This window comes from Thunnus thynnus, chromosome 1, assembly GCF_963924715.1.
Source record: "Thunnus thynnus chromosome 1, fThuThy2.1, whole genome shotgun sequence".
Lineage (NCBI taxonomy): Eukaryota > Metazoa > Chordata > Actinopteri > Scombriformes > Scombridae > Thunnus > Thunnus thynnus.
In genome coordinates, this window is record NC_089517.1 from 4,477,502 (window position 1) to 4,501,627 (window position 24,126).

General features: G+C 38.3%; 1 protein-coding gene across 2 annotated transcripts in view; it reads left to right on the top strand.

Moving 5' to 3' along the window:
* Window positions 1-24,126, top strand: part of LOC137190552 (multiple epidermal growth factor-like domains protein 11) — a 174,238-nt gene that overhangs the window by 98,335 nt on the left and 51,777 nt on the right. For both annotated transcript variants that reach the window (XM_067600130.1, XM_067600182.1), the window contains exons 7-11: window positions 7,745-7,991; window positions 8,773-8,893; window positions 9,514-9,650; window positions 15,232-15,444; window positions 16,246-16,420. In XM_067600130.1, coding sequence (XP_067456231.1) covers window positions 7,745-7,991; window positions 8,773-8,893; window positions 9,514-9,650; window positions 15,232-15,444; window positions 16,246-16,420 — 893 coding nt within the window. The remainder of the gene's footprint in view (window positions 1-7,744; window positions 7,992-8,772; window positions 8,894-9,513; window positions 9,651-15,231; window positions 15,445-16,245; window positions 16,421-24,126) is intronic.

Sequence of the window (24,126 nt, forward strand, 5' to 3'; positions counted from 1 at the left end):
TCAAACTCTTGAATTAGTAAATTGAATTTGGAAAATCATTCAAGCGCCCACCCCGCCACTGGTGAGCATACCATCATATGACTATAGTGAATGCTCTTAATTACTGTCCTGATCAAAGATGTTTTTGCCTTCAAACATGCAGTAAAATAATCCACTAAAGCTGACCTTGCATTTCTTCTGAACATAGGTTTCAAAAGGAAACATCTCATAAGTGCCTATTGAACCTGCCAATCCGGCTCAAGGTTTCAAAATCAGATTAATCATCTTTTTAAGGACTTTACATGAATATTAACAGAAAAATACAGGTGTGTTTCTTTTTCCATTGATTCATTTAATTTATTTGATGATCCAAAACGTACAGATTTTTAAAATAGTTACAATCATCGAGGATTAAATCACAAAAAAGTCAAAAAAGGCTTATTTCCATTTTGGTCCATCACATATAACAAACAGCGTTACAGTAACAACATAGAACAAATACATACATGCCGACAGCGAGGTAGCATGTTCTGCATGCTCTGAGCTCCCTTCGTTATGAATATCAGGTTATAAATTACTGAGAAACCATCGTTTCAAGGCCACTTTGAATATGTGCTCTGATGTGATGAGTTTAGGTTGTTCCATAGAACAGCTGCGGACTAAATAATATATTTTTACACATCAAAGTCTTAGAGCAAAACAAAATGAAATTAGTTACTGCCTTTTGTTAGATAGCTGCTGTAAATCAGTGAAAAGTAATTACATAAATACGCAGGCACACTTTTTTAAAATCATTTTATAAGTATACAGCTGTAGTCGCCTACTTTAAACAGAGGTGGAGAGAGCAAACATAATGTTAGATTTTAACGGTAAGAGTTTTTTTCTAGTTATGAAAAATGGGAGCTGTCCAAAATACAAAATGTCCTCTTTGGCTCTGTGTCTAATTTTTATTGGTTGCAAATTGGCAGCTTTAAGATGAAGCCGTCACATTTTGATGAACTTTAAGTTTACTGAAACATTTTCAGCTATTGAACTGTGGTGAAGCTGAGCACCTGCATCTGATGTCATGTTATATCATACATACACCATTAAACAACAAAATGGACCAGCACAACCAAGGTTCATTGCCAGTTAAGCTGTGTTAAGTGATTTCTGCCCACTAGACAGCAGAAAACCATTTCTACTTACACATCCAACAGAGCTAGCTGTTAAGCTAAGCTAATCATCTCCTGGCTTTAGCTTCACACCTACCACATGGTATCGATCTTCTCCTCTAACTCTCATTAAGAAAGCAAATAATCGTATTTCTCAAAATATCAAACTATTTCATGCCTTTGACAACAAACTCTGGAGGAGACTGTCACAGAAATAAAGTTCCAGGGTAAAAATGTAATATAAATGTGTTTCTCCTTTAGGCATGAGAGAGAAAAGAGCTCAACTCTGTCTCCTAGAAGTGAAGTTTACTCCAAGTTTCTAGCAAAACAGTTCTGCTGCTGTAATTTAGTCGTATATGAATGTGACTTCTGGTAAATTCAGAGAGGAAAAGGTTATCTAAATACCTTTACATGAATTTCTTTTTTGCATTTGAACAGTTTTGACTTTTATATGTTTTTTAAAATCTTTTTTTTTGATGTACTCTATGCTCAGTGTTGTCTTGTGTTGTTCTACTGCTGCACAAACTGTTGCCCTTCGGGGACAATAAAGTTATTGAATCTAGAATCTTGAAGGGCCAAACCTCTTGAGCAAGCTCAAATTTTATTATTGGCAAAGAGTGACTACACCAAAGACAAACCTAGAAACATTCCTTAAAGAGTTGGCCCCTGCCAAAGTGTATTATGCAGCTCTTAATTTAGTACAGAAAGTTCTGCTTAGTGCCAGCGAGCTACTCTTGATCAAAGTCATTAGTCACTTGATTTGGACTCTTTGCTGCTGAATAATTGAGGCAGTGAGAGGATAAAGGATTTGACTATGCTGGCTCACTAGTTAAGAGTAATAAAGAGAACTCCCCTCTTTGAGAGAGAGAGAGAGGCAGAGGCATAAGGAGGAGAAAATAGAGAGAGGACAGGAGGAACTGAGAGATGTGTAGAGTAAATTAAGGAAAGATTGAGAGGACGGGAGTGTGAGTCTAATTTATTCTTTGTCTGCTCATAGCTCTGTCCACCACAGTACTGATGAAACATTTAACACTATAGTATCTGTGAAACTACCACCCACATTTGGGGGAGAAAAGTTCCCTAAGTCTGGACAACTTTGCCCATCCCTCCTCTAGCTTGTTTCGACACCATTTCCAGGGTTTTTGCTTTTTAACTTAAAGGTATAATATGCAGGATTTTCTTAATAAACAATGTGTAGACTCATATAAAAATAATCCCTCTCAATCATCACTTACGACCCACTAGAAGTGTGTTTATCTGCAGAGACTCTGCATTCTGCCTGTATTTTCTTAGTATTTCGCTGTGTTCGGGACGTTTCTGGGCGTCGACCTTTGGGCAGTGGGTGTGTATCTCCCAGCCAATAACAGCGCTTACCCATAAATTCCACTGGGCGTGCCTCGGCGCGTTTCAGAAGCGTCCCAGAAGCGGGACCCAAATGCTCAAACAGCATTGAGCATCCGGTCAGATTTCAAAATAAAACACCCTGTGCAGACTCCTGGTCGTATATCAACAATAAACACAATTAAAACAGATGAATAAAGAAACCATTTAACTACGCAGCCTACTTAACCACAGAAGAAGCACAAAAATCAAGGAAAATGACCAAATCAATGAAAGCTGAGCAAGTTAACAAAATTGGGCAGTTTAGTTGCCCTGCTACTGCAGTAATTACGGTAGCCTAGAGGGACTTTATCAGCTTTGACCAGGCTGCCATAATTACTGTAATAGGAGTGCAACTGACTTCAAACGGCAGGACAGGATGAAGCTCTGCATTCACACAAAATCCGGCAATGTGGCGCCTTCCGGCAGGATTGTGCAGGGGTGTGCAGGGGTGTGGGCGTGTTTATTTGTGCTTTAGAACATCACCGAAAATAATGTTTTATTTATCTGATTCACGGCTTTGTTCTCGCCGGTGCTGCTCTCTCTTTTTCTCTCTCAGCTCGCTCTGGTCAACTTTAAATGCTGTTTTACAAAAAACCAACTAACAAATCCTGCATAGTATACCTTTAAAAGCATTCATTTTAGAGCTGTTGGCACTCAAACTCTCTGTACTTTACATCCTTTCTGCGGAGTGCAGTTCACCCCGTGAGCATATATCAAAAAGATAATAGAGCTTTGATTTATGCTATCTAACATGATGTAATATATAATAAAGTGTTCCATCATTGTACTTGTTTTCATCTAATGTCTGCAGGCTCTGATTTATACCAGCAATTCATCCACTTACAGCTCTGTGATATATTTTCTGACTAGAGATCCTTGAATTTCTGTTGAATCAACCATCGTCGGTGTTTATAAAGTGTCAGAGACAGGTTAAAGAAAGGATTTGTTATAGAAAACATTTCATTTATCTCTTGACAAGAGACTAAAAAGGCTGAAATTAACTGTGCCCGGCAATATTTAGGTTTAATTTTTGTAAGTGAGGGTTCATTAGAATATAAGAAAAATAGCATAATCCATTGTCCCGTGGTAGTTCCACTTCATTCTGCAAAACACTGGCTTAGAGAATTTAAATGCTGAATTTGATGACTTTAAGTTTCTGCTGTTTCACGCTGATGGGACTCCGTGAGTTCCTGCATCCATCATAATGCATGTCGACACTACAGGCTGATGTTTTGTTTTGAGCTGTTATTAGATCACGTCGGGATAAATATAGGAGTAAAATTTGACTGTTAATGCATTTCCAGGCAGGTGTATTCTGCCTTAAGGCCTCTGTGTGCTTCAAACAAACTAGTTCTTACGTGTTGACCAAGCATGTCTAAAGGTAAAATGTCTGCCACGCTTGAAGGAGGGGTACAAAGCCATCATAGCCTCCACCTGGCTGCATCCCACTGACCTCTCAGCCTCTCTCCAAAAACTCTGTAGTTTAGTACAAATGGTTTAAGAGAGACCTGCGATTTTACACATCAAAGTCTGTTTACAGGTGTTGGTGAGTTCTAATACATATGTTCATATAGCCTGCAGTGGGAGCTGTGTGAAATCTGATAAATTGCATCTGAAAACTTGAAAAAATTTGGGGGTGTGGAGTTAGAAAGCAGTGAGGTTGCCAGACATCTGTAGCTTTTCATCTCTGCTAGAAGCTAGCAGCTCCGGGATACGTTAGCCACTGCTAGCATAACACACCTGAATCTTCAACTGAACTGTCGGAGGTCAAGTTGCATTGTGGGTAATGTAGGTGTCAGGTTTTGACAAGGAAGAAGAATGTGTGGGATAAAAACAGTGATATCTCTGGTGCATCTACTGTCCGTTGTGAGTCCGACAACGTTACAGAAGTTCAATACTAAATCAGTCTCTCCTCATTCATGGTGCTTGGTTGTACACACAAAAAGTGACAGAAGTTGTTGTGTGACAAATATATAAAAAAGGAGCTTTCACAAGTTCAAACCCTTCCTACTTTCACACCTCTGCTAATTACTGTGTGAAGTCGGTGTGATTGTTAAACTGTCGACCGTCTCCTGTCGTCAGAAAAGGGAGTTTTAGATGCTGTTGGACGATCTGACAAACACTTTGTCTGAAGCATATTGAGGCCAATTAGTCCTACAGAGTTTAACTGCAGGATAAAACCATAAGAGCAGCACCAGTGACAGTGAATTCAGCCAACTGAGGACTGAAGTGACTTTTGGGATGAAAGAGATCCAGAATAGAGATCTACTAACAGTCACCTTGAAGCAGCTATGGAAGGTACTGAAACCATTGGTGGTGTTTTATTTTTAGCCAAGTTAAAGGTACACAGTTGAAAGCTTTATGTGAAAAATACAACTAATCAGCTTAGATGATAAAGTTGGTTATTCTACAGAAATCCAGTTTATCTCCACTTAATGTTCAGTAGTTTGCTTCAATTTTGTTTAAGTGTCAGAAATGGACACTTTACATGTAGGGAAGTGACAGATCGAAATGTAAGAGCAAACTATAAAGAATAAGCTCTGCAAATAGGAAGCTGGTCACACTAACGTTACCTTAAAATCTATTTGTTTTTGTTTGGATGATCCAGATCACGTCTCTGATTGTCCCTCAAAACTTGCCAGATGCTTCCAGCAGTGCAAAGGTCAACAGCTGCAACTAATCACTATTTTCATCATTTAATCTACTGACTATTTTCTTAATTAATTGGTTAGTCTATGAAATGTTAATAAATAGTGAAAAAATTGCATTCACAATTATCCAGAGGCCACTGTAATGTCTTCAGTTTGCTTGTTTTGTCTGATTAACAGTCTAAAATCTTACAATATTCAATCCACTAACAGAGAAAAACAGCAAATCATCACATCTGAGACGCTGGAACTAGTCAATGTTTTTGGTATTTTTTGCTTGAAAAATGACTGAAATGATTATTCAGTTATCAAAATAGTTGCTGATTAATCTTCTGTCAAGGTCTCAGTGTAAGACTGATGGATGGGACTTCACAAAGTAAAGTAAACTTTAAGTAAAGTAAAGTGAACTTTCCCCCGCAGAGTAAAAAAGAGACATTATTGATTTAAGTTTCTGCAGCTTGTTATTCATCTAAAACAGATTTCTCTTGTTTTATTCTGCTTTTTTAAGTCATGTTGAAAATATCATAAATAAAAGTATAACATACTGAAAGGCAACGCTTATTGGAAATCTTGTAAGAAATATTCTTTCTGCTATGGTATAACATAATTAATGAAACATGGAGTAACTAATTACTTTTCTCCAGTAATGAGCTTAGTTATTGATTCATTTTAAAAAGTAAAATGTGGTTTATCCCCTTTTTTTTTTCCACCAGCAACCCGACATCAGTAACAGGCTGCACCAAGACTCTGCATTACTCTTCTCCAAAGCATCTCATTAACTAAAACTTTAAAAACTCCTCCTGAACTCGGTTATCGGCATATGTGAGTTCATAGTTTTTAAATCACTTCATAAATAAAAGTTAACTTGGCTTGCCTGCACTTATCTGCTGGTATGAAGAGATCACAGACCAGCTCGGTTGGTAAACATCGACGTGCTGTTGTAGAGTTTACCGATGTCAGGATAGATGCTTTATGGGAACTGCAGTTCACAATTTTTAAGCCACCTGTCAACTGACTGAGATTTAAAGCTGGCAGTATGAAGAATGACCACATTTACTCCCCTCAGAGAAGTGTTCAAGGTGCCGAAAAGTGCAACAGAATAATTCCTTCCACTATTCATGAAAGACTGACACCAATTTTTTCTCTGTGTAGTTATTGTTGTGGATATCAGTGTCTGTTGTCTCACCTGTATCTCCACTATTCTCTTCAGTAATCTCTTTACTTTGAAGCGCCTAAAATCGATATTTTTATAATAACTATATGTCAAACTACATTGTGTATTGTGCGTGGCTCATAGTGATGAACTTACAGCGAATTACCAGCGACTCCTCGGCTTTACGGAGCTTTATAGTGAGTTTCAGCTCATTGTTTATCTGTCCGGTTGTAACTTTACTGTTTTGCTTCACTCTTAGCACTCGTTTTCAGAGAAAAAGCCCTAAAAAGTCACTGTACACTACCTGCTCAGCACCAAGCGGCAAACAGACACAGTTAGCTGTAGACTAGCTGGTGAACATAGTGGAGCATTTAGCAGCTAAAGAGCCAGATATTTCCCTCAGGAGTTGGTGGAGAACAAAAACAGAGCTAAAAGAGAGTGAATATCGGACTTACATTCACCAGCTGGACAGAAACACGACTCCAAATGAATGATAATGTTGCTCCGTAACTGCTGGATGTGGAAATAAGCAACTGTTTGCTAACAAGTTCAACATATTAGCTTAAAAGCTGCTGATATGTCAGAGTTGTGTTCACTACTTGATTCTGCTGAAAACAAGTGGACAAAAAACATTTTTTGCAGGTTTAAGTAACATCTAGTCTAAATATTTGCTGGTTCCAGCTTCTCATATTTGAATATTTGTTGTATTCGTTGCTTGTTTCTGCTGAAAACTAGCGGACAAAAAAGCAGTTAATGCAGGTTTAAGTTTAATGTTTAATGTTTTATATCAGGATAAACCTCACCTCATAAACATGTAATACTGTAAATGTTATATAACACACTATAATATAGTTATAAGCAGATTTTAAGTGTTTATTAATGTGCAGTATTTGTCCTCTCCTATTAATACATATTTTATATTATTACAACTGTGTTTTACCATATTTCCAATCACTATCAGATAGCAGCTTCTTCTTATGTGTGTCCACAGGAGGAGTTATAGCTGTTGGCAAATACATTAATAAACACTTATATCTGCTAACAAATACATTATAGTGTGTTATAAACCATGAATTAACAGTTTATATACTTATAGATGCTACATTGAGGGACTTAAAGTGATGTGTTAGCCTCTCTTCTTTTTCCTCCTCTGTTCTCCACTTCTCTCTTCTCGTCTCTTTATCTTTTCTTCACTGCACTTAATTTTTTTCTTCCTCTTTTCTTCCTTTTCTCCTCTCTGACCTCAGCTCATCTCACCTTTCCTTCTCTCCCCCTCCTGTGAGATGCTCACACTCTCACGAGGATTATTTCATTTTCAGAAGTCCATGAATCCTCCACAGTCTCAGACCTCATGACTCACACAGATATCGACGATTACGCAGTTTTAAATCACACACGTTGACTCACTGTCTCTTCTCTCCGTTCAGGCTGTGAGAGCGACTACTGGGGTCCCCACTGCAGTAACCGCTGTCAGTGCCGGAACGGGGCCAAATGTAACCCGATAACCGGAGCCTGCGTCTGCACCGACGGCTACCAGGGCTGGCGCTGCGAGGAGACTTGTGACCTCGACTTCTACGGCAAGGACTGCATGCTGGAGTGCCAGTGCCTCAACGGTGCCACCTGCCACCATCAGACCGGCGAGTGCCTCTGTGCGCCCGGATACACCGGTGCCTTGTGAGTAGCTGTTTATGCTGCTGAATGTCCCTCTTAATAAAGGCTGAATCCAAACGTCCCTTGCAGACTTTTTGTCACACATACTTTGACATGTTCATCATCATCACATCAAGGCTGCGAGGGCGCCGGGCTGTGAGGGGATAAAAAATATGGTACTTAAGGCCTCAAGTGTTTCCATGGAGATGAATTGAAACTCATAACCCTGCAACTCATTTTCAAAGTGTTTCTCTGAACGGTTCTTAATGGTTTTGATATTGGCAACTTGTGCATGATATGTGCAGGTCTGCAGCTTTACACAGCGGCTACAACAACAACCGCAACGTCCAAATGAGTCAAAACAAGTAGATATCTTTCAACGTTACAGTCTTATTAGTGTCAAAGTCCCTCTTTTTGTTACTATACTTCCACCGCAGCTCAACAGGGAAACACAAAGAGGGAATTTGATGCTAAAAAGACTGTAAATGTGTCAGATATCCACTTGATTAGACTAACTCAGACTGATGAAGCCTCATATAAGCTTCACATCAACTTTTAAATGACTGTGTGGACACATTTGAAGCATATTTGAAGGGGATCTTTAAATATCCAGTATAAACAGGAGGAAAACCTCTTTCACTGTTCATATGGACACCTGACTGTTGTCTTACTGTAAGACAGACTTGATAAATTGTGAACCCGTCCTTCTAACTTAAGAACTGATTGACAAAGGCATCGTAACTGAACTGAAGATGCTCTTAGAAATGGTCGTACGTTAACTCCTGCCTCTCTCTTTTACCTCCAGCTGTGAGGAGCCTTGTCCTCCAGGTAAACACGGCTCCCTGTGTGAACAGCGTTGTCCCTGTCAGAACGGAGGAACCTGCCACCACGTCACAGGGGAGTGCTCCTGTCCCGCCGGCTGGGTGGTACGACCCGCATCACATCCACAACACAGCACACACAGCATCCAGCTAACCGACTCCAAATAATGTGCATTTCTGTTGGAGTTCAGCCAGTAGAGAATCTTTAAAGCCAAAGCTGAGATCAGTTTGGATCTGGGGATGAATATTCTGTATAAAGATTCAATATTAAAATGTTTTTTTTTTGTTTTGCCTCCACAAACTTTTATCTTTCCAGGCTGAAAGCAACAAATTCATGTGAGGTTAACAGCAGATGAGTCACAATATGACTACAATTTAACAAGTATCAAACAAACAACAAGCAAAGAAAATATATAATTGCAGGTTTTAGAAACAAATGACTGACTCTGCATTAATGGAAGATTAATTGCTTTGATTATACTATTATGCTTTTCATAAAAAAATGAAATTCCCTGAATAAACTAAAATATGAGGGCAGTAAAAAAAAATGTTTTTCTGAGAAGTCAACATTTTGAAAATAAACTCTTGATGTCACTGCTAACTTCTAATGTGACAAACTCAATTTCATTAATGCGAAGCATACGGTGTTTACTCGGTGGTATGTTGTCAAATTCATTTATCTGATGTAGATATAAACACGATGATCATGTAATCTTCCTCCTCAGGGTCCCGTCTGCGCTCAGCCGTGTTCGTTCGGATCGTTTGGAATTAATTGCTCCCAGGAGTGCACCTGTCGTAACGGAGGCCTGTGCGACCACATCAGCGGTCAGTGCCAGTGCACCGCCGGCTACATCGGAGAGAGGTGAAGTATGGAAACAGCAAACTGTAACGTTGTATAAAACTTTATTGAACCCCTTTAGGAATTTAGCTTGTTGCAACTGCAAATATTAACCAGCAGAGAGAAAGATAAACATGACTGTGAAGTACGTAATAAATACTGATACTGATACTAATATTAATACAGACAATAAAGCAACACTGATGCTGTAAATCTAAACACGTTATGTGACTATATTAGTGGGAAATACAGAGAGTACAGATGAAATGTGATTATTTTTGTAAGTTTGCTTGTAGGGGTGTGCCCGAATACAAATATGTTATTCGGCAAAACACAAAAAGTGTTTTTTTTTTTTTTTTTTTACAAATATTTGTTTCATACAAATATTTTTGAATAAAAAAACATGTTAAATACCAGCGAGCAGGTCGGTTACATCTCTATCTCAGTGTCTCTCCTCTGCTCCACTGTTACGTCTATCAGCAGGTCTCAACGAGGGGAGTCACATCCACCTGCTACATGACGCACATTTCCTCATTTGGACATCACTCCCGGAGTTGGGGGTGTTCCCCAGAGATAAAGCTGAACTAAAGACACAAATGAAGTGTTCCCAAGGGAACACTTCATGAAAACTTATTGTAACACTTTAATTTTCTAAAATTAAAAGCGTAATAAAAACAAAAACAGTATTTTTAAGCCTCTTTCCACTTTTATTCGAATACAAATACAAATAATTTTGCTGCCTCAACAAATACAGATACAAATACAAATACTGGGCCCTCTAACTTGCAGATGTTACCAGGTGGCTTGACTGCTTATTTAAATTTAGATTACTAAATTAGTCATTTCTGATATTTTAATATAGCAATTCTTAAATAAAAATAATGACAAAGTGCAAATGTCTGCTGTCAGATTGTGCATCAAAATTAAATCATAATACAACGCTATACTCAACAGACATATTCAGTTATCTTGCCATCATCAGGGTGGAGTCCAAGCTTGTGTCCGGTTTATTTATATACTGTAGCGTCCAACAACTTGTCATGTGACTTTACAAGAGAAATCACCATAAATATGAGGTATACAACATAGGTTTTCAAAATACAAAATTTGATCTTAATGGATGCAAAACATAAATTAGTAAATGAATAATAATAATAATAATAATAATACATATTTCATCTTTTATTTTCCATCTTTCATCCATTTTTGCAATACCAAATAGCTGATTCTGCTATTTCAGTTTTCAAAAAACAAGAATAATTCTTCTGTCTTTTAACACTTAAAGATACGTTTAAATAACAAAATACCTTTTATAAATTATATAATAATAATATTTCTTCATCTCTTGTTAAATGCCAAATAAAAGAGAGTATTTATACACCAAAATGCCTCTCTTTTCTCTCCCTTTAAAATGTCTTGATATTTTTAATGACCCACATTTATCCAATAAATGTGTTTAATGTGATTCGGGGCGTCGAGCTAACCTCATCCATCATACAGTAAAACCACTCTTGACCTCATTAGCTTGTGGTTTATAGTAGCTAACACAGTGATATCATAGTAGGAGGAACAGTATGTGGTCCAGGTCTATTTTTTTTCATTTCTCCCTCGTTCTCCGCCTCCTGGTCTAACAACACAGGTGATGGAGGTGCAGGTGGAGGCTAACAGTCCCCCTCAGCTCCACGTTGTTGTGGTTCTCCGGAGACTCATGCAATCAAATCAAATCCCTGAACAATTTGATCTGGTTCCTTTTGAAACGATACTCCAAAAAATATATGTTTCACTAAAACATTACACTGCAGAAAATGATCTAACTGCAGTTTAACTGAGGCATTAAAAGACAAGTTCACAATTTGTCAAACGTGTCTTAAAACAGCAGTCAGGTGTCCATATGAACAGTGAAAGAGGTTTTTCCTCACTGTAATCATTCCTCCTGTTCATACTGGCTATTAAAAGATCCCCTTCAAATGTACTTTCAATGTAAGTGATGGAGGCCAAAATCTACAATGTGTCCTCAGTCATTAAGTGCAAAAATGCATTTAAAAGTTTATCTGAGGCTTATACATATGAGGCAGCAAGAAAAACATGTTCATTTTGGCTTCTGACTGTTGTTTTAAGACAGACTTGTATAATTGTGAATCTCTGCCTTGAAAGATAACCCTGGGCATGTGTTCTTTAATTTCTTATGAAATTTGTGTATTTCAGCAGCCTGGGATGAGTTTACAATCTACATATTTAAAAACTGACACATGATGTGTATTGTATAGGCTGTTTCCAGCATATTTACACTCATATACATTGATTTTAAATTTTACTACAACCGCAGTTGCTGATTTCACTCAAACGTGACCCAGAAATTAAAACTAAACTGATTTAAGTTGCAGATTGTAAAATCAGTTTTCTCAACACTATAATCTGTAGCTTCTGCTGCACCTTCAGAGTCGTAGTTAACTTGTACCCCCAAATATTTATATAAATAGTCTTGTACTTTCATACCTAACCACCTCCCACATTACCCCTGTTCTTGCGTCCCTCCATTGGCTTCCAGTAAAATTCAGAATAAACTACAAGATCCTGTTGATTCTATATAAAGCACTCCATGACCTCGCCCCTAGCTACATTTCTGAGCTCCTTGTTCTCCCGTTCCACTTCACGACCTCTTCAATCCTCAAATCTTGGCCTTCTATCTACTCGCACAAACAGCAAATCAAAAGCCACTCACACAATCAATCCACCACAGCAGGACCCTAAGTCACCAGCTAGACTCTTCTCCTCTGTAGTTCCCCGGTGGTGCAACGAGTTACCAAACTCTGTTCGATCTGCAGAGTCCCTCTCAATCTTTAAGAAAAGACTAAAGACCAAGCTCTTTCACGAACACCTCTGTACTTGATGAACTGTAGGTAGAGAAAAAACAAACATGCTTCTATGCACTCTAATCATTGCCTTGTTGCACCGCCTGTTGGCATCTACGTCCCAAACTTAAGCTTTATGCTTTACTCGTGTTGTTTGTCTCCTGTCCAGATCCCTGCTTGTGTTATATCAGTCTCATATGTACGTTGCTTTGGATAAAAGCATCTGCTAAATGAAAAAATGTAAATGTAAAAGGTGACCGCGCATTTGTATTCTTAGACCCAACTCTGCCGAATCCTTGGACTGTTTGAAACGAAGTCTTTCTATAGACCTCCCTTCTAGTTCCCATGTCCTGTTTTTATTTCATTTTGGTTGATTTCTCTCTTGTGTCGTGTTTGTCTGTTTTATTAATCTATCTGTTTCAATTTTGCATGTGCATGTGTCTGTAAAACGCTTTGCAACTGTGTGTGCTATATAAATAAAAGCTTACTTATTTATCTTAACATATGTTGGATATTAGAGACGACTTGTTTAATTTTGATAGACTTCTATTGAAATTCATATTTGTTCTAAAAATTAGACATATCTTACGACATGTGAGCTGGAGGTACAGTGTGTGCAGAGAACATGAAGACTTTTCAGTGTTATGTGTTAATGTTCTTCCTCCCTACTCTGCCCGTAATGCTCAACTAATGCTCTTGGATTGCTGTTACACTCCTTCTGTCTTTGTCCATTCCCCCGTCAACAAAAGTGGGAGATTTTTACCAAGAGCCATTTGAAATTGTTTTCTACTTTACTGCCTCCATCATCTCTGACATTGTCTATTAGTTGAAAAAGACTTTCTCCAACCCCCTTACGTCCCTCCGGTGGCTCCTTCTCTTTCTCTGCCTCTCTCCTCCTTTCTCTGTCCATCTCTCTCTCTCTCACCCTCGCTCTCCATCGTTATTCTCAATTGGTTCAAATTACCTCCATTCATTTAGGCCCCAGACAGGTGAATTAGCCTACATGGAATAATTCCTAGATTGAGTTCTCCTCCACCTGGTCGGCGTTCTAATGGCATTAGCCGAGATAAGAGTCCTGAGGAAGTTGGCATGATTTAAACGTGACACAAAACAGAAGTCCTCGCTGAGCCGTTTTAATTGAGTGATTTGTCTATTTCTTAATGGTTTCATCTCGTGGGACGTGTTGAGAATGATGCAGAGACGTCAGCCTAACTTAGGCTTTCACTTAGCTGAAACAATTTTCTATTCAATTCGGTTCTATCTGTTCAGTCGGGGGGGCTCATTATAATCCATATGGCCACTTTGTAAGCTTTAACCTTGAGCGCCACACCGGGTCTCAGCATAATGTGTAGCCTGTTGACCTTATAATGGTGTGAGCGTACGTGACGGTGGAGCACATGTCATCTGGGAGGAAAAATGGAGAGCTCTGAGTGAGTGTTGGATAATATCACTCTGTACTTACTGTAAAGTAGTATCATTGACCATTATTCAAATTTTAAATGTGTCCTTTCAGTATAATTCGGACCGTGAAGAATGTGAAACTTATTTTAAATGTTTTGAACAACAAAACAAGCTTTCAGTTATCATGAGATTGATCCTGGTTTTGGTTGTTATCCCAGTTTTTATCATATTTGGGATCTGATGTGTTATTTATCCAGGTTTATCCATGTTTCTGATAGTGAGGAGCTCATTGATTCAGCTGCGTCTTTGATTTCTCGACATTTCAGCCACTATCTGCACAGACTGAGATGATTTCACTCTGCTTAATTTGCTAGTGCCAGTGTTTGCCAGTGTCAGACTTTCACTCATATTTCACATTTTATTAATCATCATATTTTTTGTTTAACTGACAAATCTGAACTGTCCTCCCAGGAAAAATGAGTCTGACATTTTACATTTAGAGACACTGACAGAGGTCGTCATAGGTCCAAAATTTTGGACCTGATCCAAAACAGACCGTGGAAAAGCTGCTTAAGTGCAGGTTAAGGACTGTCGGACCAGATCTGACGTAAGGATAATTAGACCTGATGCGACATGTGGTCGACCTGAACAGAGTGAAATAGAGAGAAAACATCAACATCTGCAGCAGCATGATGCTCTGCTAAAAAAAAGCAGCAATACTTGTCATTTTTCCTACACTTCACAGTTAACACTCTGCCTTAAAACACATATTTTCTCCCCTGATGATGATGATGATGATGATGATGAAGCTGGTAGAGTCTGCTTGCATCCAATCAGTTATTAGACATATTGAGACCTTCAACCCAACCGGACTTGGATGTACATAATTCGGACACTGCTGACACCAGTCTTGTGTCTGGTCTCCGTCGTCCCTTTTTGGTCTGATGATAACTTCTTAAACATGCATATTAACTCAAAAATGTTTACTGTTATTTGTACAAAAACAAATTTAACGACATCTCTGAGGACTGCATTCCTACTTAATATGTTATCTTTGAAGTTGTATTTTTCCATTAACTAGAGTAGAATGAAAGCAAACAGAAGTCAGAAAATTGTCAGATAATAACTTAATAGCTTCTTTGGCAAAACAAGCAAAACTCCACAGGAACTATTTATGGAAAATGGGTTTAAAAAACACCGTGAATACAATTATCTCTTAATGTTTGTCGGTACTTCTTTAGGAGCGAATAAATATGCCTGGACAAAAGACGGCTAATTGAATGAACAGCTAAGCTTTTAACTGTGACGAGAAGCTTCCTCTCACCGCTGCTTTCTTATTGTCTTTAACCCAGATGCCAGGACGAGTGCCCGGTGGGCACTTACGGGCCGCAGTGTGCCCACAAGTGTGACTGCCAGAACGGCGCCAAGTGCTACCACATCAACGGTGCCTGCCTGTGCAACGAGGGCTTCAAGGGCCCAAGCTGCCAGGACCGCTTCTGTCCCACCGGCTTGTACGGACTCATCTGTGACAAATACTGCCCCTGCAAAGAGACAAACACGCTCAGGTGCTCAGTTGTTGGTCAAGAAAGAAAGAAAGTGACGTAGTATAGACGAAAGCTCTGTTTGAATCACTGCCAAAGAGTCCAGATGCAGAAATGATTGATGTCTCTGCATTCCAGTGTGAAGCATTTTGCATGCAGTTAAACACAGGACTGTCTTGTGCAGTTATGTCGTGTTTCAACAGTACTTAAAGTGTCTGTTCTCAAACTATTAGATCAAAATGTAGTAAGGATAGTGTGTTAGAGATATAAATATTTAAAATGCATGGTGTCCACTACAGTGGACGGATATTTGGAAGCCATTTTGAACCATTTACGTTGTAGTACCATGTCCCAACTACCAGGTGGTGAAACCCCAAAGTTTTGTCTACAATTCCATCTGAATGTCATTTTTGACTCTCTCAGTGATTTTGAGATATTGAATCATAAATTCAAAATGGCGTAATAATAATAATAATAATAATAATAATAATAATAATAATATATATATATATATATATATATATATATATATATATATATATATATATATATATATATATATATATATATATATATCAATATAGGCAATATATATATATATATATATATATATATATATATATATATATTGCCTATATTGATTTCCATGAATCACTTTTTACTCCATTGATGCATGGTGTCCGCTACAGTGGACACATGTCAAAATACAATATATTAATATTCATTATATTTAAGAGTAAAAATAAACAATAAAAAAAATATTACTCTGTGATTTAATAATTCATGCATGAGAGGGTTAATTTTACAATGCCTTTTCCTTCTCAGCTGTCACCCTTTGTCGGGAGAGTGCACCTGTGCAGCGGGATGGGCGGGGCTTTACTGCAACGAGACCTGTCCGGCGGGTTACTACGGCGAGGGCTGCAGAGAGCTGTGTGCCTGCGCCAACGGAGCCGACTGTGACGGCACCACTGGAGGTTGTGTGTGTGCACCAGGATATATAGTAAGTATAGACAGACACCTACTCTGAGATGAATGCAATAACAACCATCATCATCATCATCATCATCACTCATCTGCAGTGATTCATATCTGATGTTGAGAAAGCTGTCCGTTTTACAGAATCAGTCTAATCACTGCATCGTCTCAGATTTACATCTTCAGGAGTTGCAGGTGTTCAGATAGTTTATTTGTCTTCAAGGAGGAAATGATTTTCCACAGTAGGTGCGTACAAACACAAACAAGTAAAACCTATAAAATTCTGGGGAAACTTAATTACAGAGACAAAGATGAAGACGTGGATTGACACTCTACACAACACAGACTGGATTTCTTGTAACTTAAGAGGAAGTTACTTATTTAAAGCTCGTATGGCTATAGGAACAGAGCTCTTGCTGGGTAGTTTATACCTACAGTACAGCCAGAAAGAAGGGGGGTAAAGTGCTGGTAGAGGGGGGGGGGGTCTGGGTCATGTGTGATTGTGAGTGTTTGTGACTCAGGGATGAGGTGACACAATTGGATAAGTTGGAGTTGGGAATACCAATGAGTTTGCTGGCTAAATGAGTTGTTCGTATTGGTAACAGTAAGCATATGGAAAAAAAAACAGATGGCAGCATACAGAAGAACTGTCTCAGTAATGCTACAGTACAGGAGAAGATGGGGTTGGACAGACAGGTGGTTTAGTTTACGGATGGATGTGAGTCTCTGATGGCAACACTTGTAAATGTCCATGGTATGATGATTGAAGTGGAGGTTATTGCCAAGGTATCCTAAAGACTCCACCACCTCTACCTTCTGTCCTTTAATGGTGAGACTGGGGGGATGGACCACTGTTTTGCGGGGGGGCTAAAGTAGGGATGCACTGATCTGACTTTTTCGGTCCTGTTACAGATACCTGGGCTTTAGGTATCAGTCGATAATGAGTACCAATCCTATACCAGTGTTTGATTAATGAGCTGTATGCCTCACCGTATGGAAGAGACTGGGAAACAAAATGTAACAAATAAATACATAGATATAAATTTACTGAATTGTTATTTATTAAGATAATGGTATCCAATACCAGATCAGCCCATTGTCACTGATACCAGATCCAGCTATTTGGGTCAGTATCAGACTGATATCCAATATAAGTATTGGTATCGGTGCATCTCATGGCTAAAGAGCAGCTCTTTAGTTTTTTAAATGTTAAGGTGTTGAAGGTGTTTGTCGCACCATGTGCTAAAATGGGATATGTACAAGATAATCAATGAGTAGGTGTGTGTTAAATGGTTTTAAGGCACAACGTGGAGGCAAAGTTCCTTAAAATCGCTCAACGCACACGTACAAGTTGATTATCCTACTTATAACATGGTCATCTGCCAACAATATAAAATAAAAGCTTACTGTTGTCATGACAACTTGCCACACTGTACTCGCCGCCAGCCTGAACCGAGGCATACAATTCACGCAAGGTGTCATTAAGCATAACTGCAGAGTTTGTCTCCAAATCAGCGTTTGATAGAGAAAGTTTCTCAGTATATTAAAAGCCCACTTTGTTGCCTTTTTCATATTAATCTCATCCTTCTCTTCTTCTATCATTTTAAGCTCTTCAGGTCTCCATTTCTTTTTCCTCTGCTGCGTGCCATTCTTCAAAACTTCATAATGAGTAAGCTTTGACAGCTGTGCTCTTTAATGTTGCTATGGTTACAGGTTGGGTAGCAGATCAATTTAGAAACGGTTATTAAACTTGAGCCGAACTACGTGTGCAATATATACGGTTTTAACACACACCTGCCGGCCAATCAGAAAAGAGTATTCACCCAGATCATGGTATAGGGAATGCTGATAGGCAGAGAGTCATTTGCGTCATTGAGCATTGCGAGGGCGGCCATGTCATCTGCATATTTGAAGTAGAAGGTAATGGCGGATGGACTTTGACAGTCATTTGTATAGAGGTTGCAGAGAAATGGTGCAACCCTTTAGAGCACCGCCGGTACTGAGAATAATGGTGGTTGACAGCGAGTTGTCAACCCTTACTGCTTGTGATCTGCTGGAGAAGAAGTTATGGATCAGATGGATTAACGGTGATGGAACCTGTAGGTGCTGTCGCTTCTTGATTACCTGATGGTGTTAAAGGCGGAACTAAAATCAATGAAAAGAAGTCTGGCATTGTTTCCAGGGATGTCCAAGTGTTGTAGTAGAAAATGCAGGAGACAGGACATTGCGTCATCTGTGCCTCTCCTTTGATTATATGCAAATTGTTTGTTTCATGAGATTTCTTTTACATAATGGAAACGGACCAGTTCAATCTAAATTCTTCCCTTCTGTGGGCCTCTTGGAAACTTCTAAGGCTTTTTCATGAATCTGCTTATAGATATGACAACATAAACGTAAAGTTTTCATAGTGACTATTTCTTTGGAGGAAAATAGATCCAATGATATACCATATCCATCCACAGTAACTTGGACTTTGTATCATGAAAGATGATGTTTTTAATGTAATCTTTCAATCCTGGGTGCATCACAACCATTGTATTGGGATGGAGGTAGAAATTTCAGAAAGATAAGACCAAAACTCTGCATGGATGGATACAACTAGATATAATATGTTTTGTTTTTTATAATTTGGGTGAACTGACCCTTTACCACCTAAGCTTTAGGGTCAGGAACCTGCTAAGGGGTTGGAAGATGATTAACAGAATAGGAAAGCAGAAAAAATATATTTCTTCTACACAAAATCATGTTTTCTCCATGGAACTTTTACTTTACATTTACTACTAGGACAATTTAACTGGATAAAGGCCTGTTCACACACAGTTAGCTGTAGACTAGCTGGTGAACATAGTGGAGCATTTAGCAGCTAAAGAGCCAGATATTTCCCTCAGGAGTTGGTAGAGAGCAAAAACAGAGCTAAAAGAGAGTGAATACTGGACTTACATTCACCAGGTGGACAGAAACACGACTCCAAATGAATGATAATGTTGCACTGTAACTGCTGGATGTGGAAATAAGCAACTGTTTGCTAACAAGTTCAACACATCAACTTATTAACCCATAAGAACCCGGACCCATTTCTCCTTAAAGGAAAATTATGGGTAATATAAAACAGGTCAAATGGACCACAAGGAGCACATTTCCGATTTTTTTTTTTGAAATTCTACCCCCTAGTGTCAAACATCTGTAATGTAATATATATCTAATAACGATATTTCCCTAACTTGTTTTATATCAATTTGTTCAAGAAATGTGGTCAGAACAGGTTAAATGTAATACAGGACGTCTTATTAAAGCAGCAGAATTGTTAAATGGGTTGAAACTTACCTTTAGTAACAAAAAAACAAGCTTTTTAAAATGAGCTAGTTTTGTCACATTTGCTGACCAGGCACACCGCCATTTTGGAAGTGATGTCATGGGTACACAGATTCACACATTGTCACATGACTGCACCAGGATGTTCAGTAGATGTCACTTAGGGACTTCATGAGTTAAAATCAAGGATAAAGCTGTGTAAGGAATTTTCCAGATCATTGAAAGGGTTGGTGACACCTTGTTTCTGCTGCCCCCCAGTGGCCAAAAAATCAGTTACTGCAGGTTTAAATTATACATTTTCACTACCTGCCTTTCTTTTGCACAGTTTTTTAAGAGAAACACAATATCTCTGATTAGGAGTCGCTGGCTTTGACTAAAGCCCAGCTGAACAGAAGACCTAATGAATCAACCAAAGAGATAATGTCATATTCTTCTACATCGGTCCACCCTTTTAAGTCCAGGTTTACGGCAGCGGTTTATTCTGAGCAAAGCGGAACAGACACAGAAGCTTCAGCGGCGAGAAATTAAATATGAAACAAACACGTTTTATAAATCAGTTTTATCTCGAAGTACATAAAATAGTATTCAAACAAAGAAAAACATGATGTTGATGTGTCTCTGTGAACAAATTCTACACAAATACTCCTCGTTCATCCAGAAGCTCAGTATCTTTGTTCTCAATAACAAGAAACCGGTACCTGATTCGATAGATGTTCTTTCATGTGTAGATAATGTGCGGAGGCTTTGCAGCAGCAGGTGCAGAACATGCTCTGCAACACGCTGAAGTTAATTTATCAGCGGCTGTTGACTCTGCAGGTTTAGTCGTAGAGTTACATGGCTCGTAATGAAAAAAGGTTACCGCAGCTGCAAAACCCCCATGATATAGGTCAACCTAAAGGAGAAAGAGGATGTGTAGACATCAGTCCGAGTGTTGTGTATGTAAGCGGTATTAAAGTGTGTGTGTGAGAGTGAATTTAACAATGTCATTTATTACCAACACTCAATTTCAGCCTCTGTGTGTGTGTGTGTGTGTGTGTGTGTGTGTGAGTACATGTTTAGCTTTCATTGTGAAACCAACTCGAGGTTTAAGGCTTTCAGCATCAGGATATTGTCACAGATTTAGTAATTTTAAGTCAAGTCCGTTTTTATTTATATAGCCCAAAATCACAATTTTCTCTCTGGAGGTTTTACAGTCTGTACACCAAACAACATCCTTCACAGTTAGCAACAGATTACTTTTCAGTGAAATTAGGTGAAAGTTAGACCGTGAGCCAAGAGCAAATCATTTTTTTTGGTGCAAATAGCAACACCAGACAGAACTAAACATTTACTTTCACCTCATTCCTTCAGTTTCATGTTCATATTAAACAGTTTCTGTGGCTGTTTTTGAGTTGTTTTACCTGACCAGTAAGCAGAGTGTGACGTATTGATCTGGCAGACATTATTTTCTGTCGCTACAGAAGCTGCAGTTGCAGGTGCTAAAAGATTAACGTAACATTTTTTACAATTATCAAAATATATGTTTATTTAAGAGTCATTGTCACCATTTTTCTGTTGCTTTTTTCATGGTTGTAGCTCTATACTAGCTCTGTAGGTAAATAACATCCCTCATCCTAAACATGCCTATAAACATCTGATTGTTTTTTTTTTTCTCCAGCTTGCAAAGCTGTAAATGAACCTATTTGAATCACTGAACACATCTGAGATGTGGGCGGTTACTTGTAGGTCTGGAACTGTGCTGCTAAACAGTAATTTAGTCATTTGTAATTAGTAGTTTTCAGTAATTTCCTTGATTCCTCAGTTTAAAGGTGAAACAAACCGTTGCTTCCAGGTATGAATGTGTATAATTGTGTGAGTTTGAACGTCGCCTTTCTGAAAGAGAGAGCCTTCAGTAAATAAAGGTTTTAAAAAATGTTCTAACTTCCAAACTGTTTTTTCTGTATCAGCCTATTTAACTGCCATAAACTGCCATAATTTAGTTGACTGGTGTGCATATCAGGCCTGAGTGATCCTGTTAAATATGTGTGTCCCTGCTGATGTGTCACTGTGGCGCTGCTGTTGGTGCTTGTCATGTGTCATATTCACTGTGTACAAAACCCAAACATACTTTATAATAATACTAATAATTAGGGGTGTTCCCAAATACAAATACGTCAAAGCACAAATAGTGTTTTTTTTGTTTTGTTTTTTTTACGAATATTTGTTTCATACAAATATTTTTTTAAAAATATTTTTTTTTGGGAAGAAAAAAAAAACATGTCAAATACCAGCATGCAGGTTGGTTACATCACTATCTCTGCTCCACTGTTACGTCTATCTATGATCTGGGAGACTCCGGTTTGAGTCCCGGTGTGGGGGCCTCCTTTGTAAGCTAGTTTATTTATTAACATTTATTGTAACACTTTAATTTTCTAAAATTAAAAGTGTAATAAAACATGAACAGGATTTTTAAGCCTCTTTCCACTTTTATTTGAATACAAATACAAATAATTTTGCTGTCTCAACAAATACAGATACAGATTCAAATACTGGGCTCTCTGCACATCCCTACTAATAATACACACTATGTACTCATGTTGACTGGGAACTATTTTAACTGTTAGCAAGACAAGATTGTACGTAACTATTTCTACCATCAGGGAATCATATGAGTCAATCAAACTGCAATTTTGAAATGCTGCTGTTAATGTCAAAAAAATGAAAATGTCACAAAAGGGAAACAAAAGTGATTTTAGAGAATTTAATGCTTTATTTTTTTTTCTTTCTCAGAATATCCCCAGAGCAGTTTCAGATTGTTTTGATTAGAGTTGCAATGATTAGTCAATTGACAGGAAAAAAATGCCAAATATTAGCTGGTTTCTTTATCTCACATGATATCAAACTGATTATCTTTGGGTTTTGGACCGCTGATTGGACAAAACACGACATACGAATACATCACCTTTGATTCAAGGAAATTTTAATGGGCATTTTTCACTGATATTTTATCATTACAAAGCAATTAATTGATTAATCGAGAAATTAATCAGCAGATGATAATGAAAATAATCATTTGCTACAGCCATAGTTGTTATATTTTCCACTTGCTGTATGTGTTGCTTGCTTGTTTTTTTTTTGCAAGCTTTTCAGTGTGAACAAACAACATATTTCTATATATAATAGTGGTCATTTAGGTTAAAAACTTGGATTTAGAATGTAGTGACTTGATTTCGACAAAGCAAAAAAACCCCTAAGCCACAGTGAGGGGCTGTTACCGAGATATGTAATTGACGTGTTGTCATGCAGCGGCTCCATGTAGTAAATCAAACATCTGCGGACTTGTGCTTAAGATGTATTTATTTACCACAGTGTACCAAAACAGCCTTTGCTATATACACACTTACACCAATAACTTGCATGAAAACAAACAAAAAAAAAAGGCTTAAAGATTAGCCTCTAAACGGCGGTCAAAAAACTGTGTGCTAGGAGTAATTACCTCTTCTTCTACATATGCATTTCCATATGCTGCTGTCCAATACGCCACCCACTGTGGCAACCAGGGAATGACCTTAACACACACATAGATACAAATGGCTCTAACATAGAATATAAATTAAAAGTTAGAGCTTAGGTTTCGTGGAGACAAGAGGACAGATTTAACCTCTTAGCATCCACCTGGTCACCGGCAACCCGCTTAAGACAGTCGTAAGCGGTTTAGCATCACACAGTAATGAGTAAAAGTAATTGCCACAATTTGGCCACTTGAAGACATTTTGGAGAGGTTCAGGGACACCAGTGACACCACAAACTAAAAAGCTCCCATAAGGTTTGGCCTAGAGGTCTGGAATTTTATACAGGTTGACAAGATGTAGAAGGTATGCAGTGATTTGCATGTTATTCAAATATGACTCATTATAGATGAAGACCAAAAACAGTTTTTTGAGGCATATTTGAACTGATGTAGTTTTGACTGTGTTTTAGCTACATGCTAAAACACATCTCCAGAAACTAGAAGATGTTACCTTTCAAATGAAGCCTCATACATGTATTTTGGCTTCACAGTTCTTCTGTTATAAGCTTTTCCATTTGGGTATGTCAAATAGGCGAAATTCCCACAAAAAAAAGGGTGGATGTTAAGAGGCTGCAGGTCAAGTTCGAATTTTAAACAGTCGAGCAAGAGTTAACATGAAAGTTATGTGTGAGGGTGAGCATGTGAGGATTTTGACTGGTGTGTGTGAAGCAATAACTGGTGGAGGCTCTTGGTGTGCTGAGTGATCTTGCAGTGACTTAGCGGAGAGCAGAGATGAGACACCTAGGAGCAGGGAGATGACAGGGACTTTGATAATTGGACTGAGAACATCAGGGATTTTCAGCAGATGAAAGTAGGATGAGCGCTATAGATGAATGTCTGTTTGGTTTATAGTAGCTAAATTCAGATAG